The sequence below is a fragment of the Penaeus japonicus genome, unplaced genomic scaffold (genome assembly GCF_977035675.1).
Source record: "Penaeus japonicus unplaced genomic scaffold, GWHDUDI00000001_assembly GWHDUDI00000005, whole genome shotgun sequence".
In the NCBI taxonomy this organism is placed as follows: Eukaryota; Metazoa; Arthropoda; class Malacostraca; order Decapoda; family Penaeidae; genus Penaeus; species Penaeus japonicus.
In genome coordinates, this window is record NW_028234407.1 from 35,022,220 (window position 1) to 35,027,219 (window position 5,000).

Genomic DNA, 5,000 nt, shown 5'->3' on the forward strand with positions numbered 1-5,000 from the left:
ATGTACTTTCTCGTGTGGATATCAGTTAGCAGGAATATCAAGATGGAAATATCCACATTCACTATTGCTGAATCACTCAGTCACCTGAGGAATGTTCTGTCAAATCATTCTGCTTTTCTTCCTTTTAAATGTTCTGTTTGAGCAAAAGATTTCACAAAATATGAGATAGATGTTAAGAAGAGAACTGCAGTAGCTTTCAAATTGGAACTTTTTCCAAATTTTTAATTCCAATGTGTTATCCAATTTTGATTGAAACTTACAGCGATATGTGATAGATGGCCTACAATCTTAATCCAGTCTGATAATGGCACAATCCCAAAAAAATTCTGCAGTCTCTGCCCCTGATATGAATGACAAACCTTTACTATATAAAGTCTGACCAGAAATAACATAGGCTAGTTTTTTATTTGATAATAAATTTCAGAGGAAGTCTACAAGCTTGCAGAGACTAGATGGTAGTAGTTTGTTAGCCTTTTCTGGAGTGCTGAATCATGAAGGCCAGTAGGAGATGCACGGGTGTGACGGTTGGCCGGTGGCAGATGTACGGGTGTCTTGTAAACATTTACCAACTATGATTTAGGGACTCAAATTATTATGTAGGTAATGGTGTTGTCCTTACATTTTTCATACATCTATTAGCTGTTTCAGAAAGATGATTTCAATAGAAATCTGCTGATAAGTGTGCATCAAAGACCTCATACTAAGTCGCAGACTAGTACAACCAGTGTAAGTTTCCAAATACCATAGGCCACATACCTAAAAGCGTAGGGAAAGTCATGAAGAATGAAAAGGAAGTGATCTGATAATTGCTAAAAAAAATGTCTCCCAACAAACTTGATGTAAGAGTGATGGGAGCTCAGAGTCTCCTCACAGTTTAGGATTTCTTGCTTCATGAGGGGACGCCTAGTCATGGTAACTTGCACTTCACACAGTGTGCTATGACTTTCAGATGGTCATGTTATATGTATAAAGATACTCCATCTCAGTGTATGTGTAGCAGTAGTAGGGAAGGGTATTTTGATGTGTTACGACTGTGTTATTTTATAAAAAAGAGGACTGGTCTGCCACTGGCATGGTATGTACATAGTGGAGGCTAATCTTCCTTTGCCAAAACAATGACGGCATGAATTTTGCAGAGATCATTTGACACTGCCTCTGTGCTTTGTAATATTCACAGAAAAGCAAATGGTTATGGGGAGTTCATCTTCCCATTAAAAGCGAATGGAAACTTATAGAATCAATTCATCATGTTGAGTAATATAGGGGTAATAATTATAGATTTAATTCTAAAAGAATCTTCTACAATTTCAGGTTAGCTCCTAGACGTGTAGTGGAGTATGTAGGGTAGTCAAGGAGAGGACGAGTGTGGCAGCCGAGCCCACTAAGGCTGGAGATGATGTGACGCGGCCTCGTAATGAAGCCAAGAATCTATGCTACTGTGATAACCCAGGATCTGAAGATGAAGTGTAGTGATAGAGAAAAATAGATCATGTTAAGAAAACAATTTATTTTATTTTATTGTCTAGCAGTTGTGCTGTAGTTGTACTTGCAGAGTTCAATATGAATGCATAATAGATAGAATTAAAAGGTATAAGTATTTATGAAATTATTTATTTAACACCTTGATGGATGTACAAGAGCTTCTCAAGAAGAGAGGAGTAAATTTAGTAAATATCAGCATTTATTCATTCTGCTCAAGTGTATAAAGAGATTAAAATTATTAGTGCTGAATAATTTTTATTCTGTATATGGTAGAGGAGATATAGAAAATAGCAAAGTCCAATAAGCTGAAAAAAGGACTTATTGAAAAGAAAGCCTAGTCAGTAAAGATTCTTCCGGGAAGAAAATTTCGCCCTCGTCGTAGCCGCCACAGATCAAGAATGGCGGCGGTTGAGGGTCAAGCGACGCAGCTAGACTTCCACCAAGCTATGGAAGATTTCAAGACAATGTTCCCTGACGTTGATGCTGATGTCATAGAGGTAATGAATTTATAAAACTGTCCAAGACATTCAGTTTTACAGTCTATAATGCTTACAGAAAAAGGAAAGGGATGATATTTCATAATAATTTGTAATTAATTCTGATTTTACCAAGCAATAAGGGTCATTCTTAACCCGTTGCCGACGGGGGATAGATTTGCTTACCCAGGCTCCAGGATGGGTTTTATTTCTGAGCAAGCCAGCTTCAGCTACATACCTTGATTTTTCCTACTCCCCTTTAGTCATCATTGTAGAGCTAGAGCCATTTTTGTGTTTTGTTTTTTTGTGTGTTTTACTGTTTTTAGAGACATATCTGTCATACCATAGGCTCTATCAATTCTGCAGTTGACTAAAATTGTAGTTCAGGGTCCCTATCAACTCATTTTTTCTTTATACTCGATGTGACAGAAGTATGCTGTTTTAGGGGAGGACAAAAAGGAACTTTATTTTTTTGTATTTGTGTGCTGTCACAAATGGACATGAAACTTATAACTATCCAAAATGAAGATAACATGAAGAGGTAGGGAAGAGGAAGAAAACTTATGCTTTTGACAGTGAGTGCCACAATAAAAGGCATCCCTACTGGCACAGGGGCATATTGTAGGCATTGGACATGGTGTGAGTCACCCTCCTCCTCTCGTTCTGCCTGCACATCTTTCATCTGCGATACTTTAGAGCAAGAGGTCGGAAACTTGCTATGTGCCATCGCTCTATGTAGTGCTTGCTAGACACCATAGATGGTTGCCATTCAAGGCTTTCTCTTCTGCTGGTGCTAGGAGAAAGTGGTGCCATCTAGGTTTTGGATGTGAGTTGAAACCCATTTTGCTTAATATTACAGCAGATATAATAATTATGACTGCAATTGTCAACATCACTCACTCATTACTCATAGCACAATAAAATAACATCGTGATCCAAAACCCCTGAACATCATGACGCCCATTGTCAGGCAAGAGCTCCTGCGTCATGTATGATGAAAAAACACGTCACCCGTTGTTAACGCGTTAAGAGTGGTATACACCTGCATATATATATGTATATATCAGTGTGTATGGATGAGTATTTTAAGGAGAGAGAAGGGAGAGGAAAGAGAAAAAGGAAGAGGAAGCTTAAAAGGAAGAGGAAGAGGGAGAGGAACAGGAAGACTGAGAGGGAGAGGGAGGGGAAGTGGAAGTGGATGTGGGAGAGGGAGTGAGAAAGTGAGAGAGTGAAAATTAAGACTGAACACTAAAGACTGAAGACTGAAGAGTGGAGAGGGAGAGGTAATCTAAACTGATTCTTGTGAGTCTTAAACCATTGCAGATGGAGGTAGATTTGGTTGCCCAGTCTCCAGGATAGGTTTTATTTTAGAGCGAGGCAACTTGAAGCAACATAATTTGAATCTTCCCACTCTCTTTCAGTCCCTCATTGTAAAACTAGAGCTGGTTTTGTGTTTTATTTTTTGTGTGTTGTATTGAGTTTAGAGACTTAAATGTGCCATATGACAGGCTCTATCAGTGCTGCAGTTGACTAAAATTGTAGTATATGATCCATATTAGCTCATTATTTTTTTTATACTCAGTGTGATAAAAATATTGCTCTTTTATAGGAGGACAAAAAGCAACTTATTTTTTCATATTTTTGTGTTGTCATGAACGAATAAGAAACATACTACCACTTACAATGAAGATAACATGAAGAGGTAGGGAAAAGGAAGGAAACCTGTGCTTGTGACTGTGAGTGCCACATGAAAAGGCATCCATATTGGCACAGGAGCACATTTTAGACACTGGGTATGGATTGAGTCACCTTCCTCTTCTCGTTCTGCCTACACATCCTTCATCGGCAGTACTTTAGAACAAGAGGTTGTCAACTTACTGTGTGCCATCGCTCTATAAAGCTAGTGCTTGCTAGAGACCGTGGATAGTTGCCATTCAAGGCTATCTCTCCTGTTGGTGCTAGGAAAAAGTGGTGGCATCTAGGTTTTGGACGTTAAGTTAGCTTAACCCTCTCTGGACGGGTGGTACACCATGGGTACCGCGCATTCAAGGCCCGTTTGCTGGGGACGCCATACGGTGTTGTTTATTTAACTGATTTAGGCCTATGCGTTCGAGAGCCCCAGCATTGTGACATGCAAGGCTGGAATGCCCCTGGCGTGAATGGGTTAATATTAGTGCCGTCTAGGTTTTGGACATTAAGTTAGCTTAACCCTCTCTGGACAGGTGGTACACCACAGGTACCGTGCATTCAAGGCCCGTTCGCTGGGTGACATCATACGGCGTCGTTTATTTAACCGATTTAGGCCTATGCGTTTGAGAGCCCCAGCATTGTAACATGCAAGGCTGGAATGCCCCCCGTCATGAGTAGGTTAATATTACGGTAATTACAATAATTATGACTGCAATTGTCATCATCACTCATTCCTTTCTCATAGCACAATAAAATAGCACAGTGATGCAAAATCCCTGAAAGTCATGTACGTCATGATGCCCGGCTTTAGACCAAAGCTCCTACGTCATGAATGTCATGACACCTGTCTGCAATGGGTTAAGGTTTATTATAAAAATTTGATGTTATATAGCAAGCATTCCCTCAAGAACTGAGATGTCCTGTTTCCTCTTCCCCATTCTGTCTTCATTCCGCTCCTGGCTCCTGGCTGCAGCTGTATTTATTAGCCCAGATGCTTGGTTGGAGAAAGTTATCCAAACTTACCTGTGTCACCATACAAATGTAATCGTGGGTAATCATGGCAGACATCAGAGAAGGAAGACAGCAGAAATCAGAACAGAACAGCAGAGCATGGAGCTCTGACCTCCTGTCTAAGCAACCTAGGCTGCTTGAGGTTAGAGGGAGAGGGAGGGTCAGAGGGAGAGGAAGAGGAAGAGGGAGAGGGAGAGGGAGAGGAAGAGGAAGAGGAAGAGGAAGGGGAAGGGGAAGGGGAAGGGGAAGGGGAAGAGGAAGAGGAAGAGGAAGAGGAAGAGGAAGAGGAAGAGGAAGAGGAAGAGGAAGAGGAAGAGGAAGAGGAAGAGGAAGAGGAAGAGG

The 5,000-nt window shown here is 40.6% G+C and overlaps 1 protein-coding gene across 4 annotated transcripts in view; it reads left to right on the forward strand.

Annotated features, from left to right (window-relative positions):
• The window catches only part of LOC122258470 (CUE domain-containing protein 1), an 80,537-nt gene that overhangs the window by 712 nt on the left and 74,825 nt on the right, over positions 1-5,000 (forward strand). For 2 of the 4 annotated variants that reach the window (XM_043024433.2, XM_043024434.2), the window contains exon 2: positions 1,312-1,979. In XM_043024433.2, coding sequence (XP_042880367.1) covers positions 1,881-1,979 — 99 coding nt within the window. In that variant the 5' untranslated portion in view covers positions 1,312-1,880. Of the gene's footprint in view, positions 1-648; positions 727-768; positions 1,076-1,311; positions 1,980-5,000 lie in introns of those variants that run through there. The other 2 variants (XM_086537336.1, XM_086537337.1) reach the window with 2 other exon arrangements.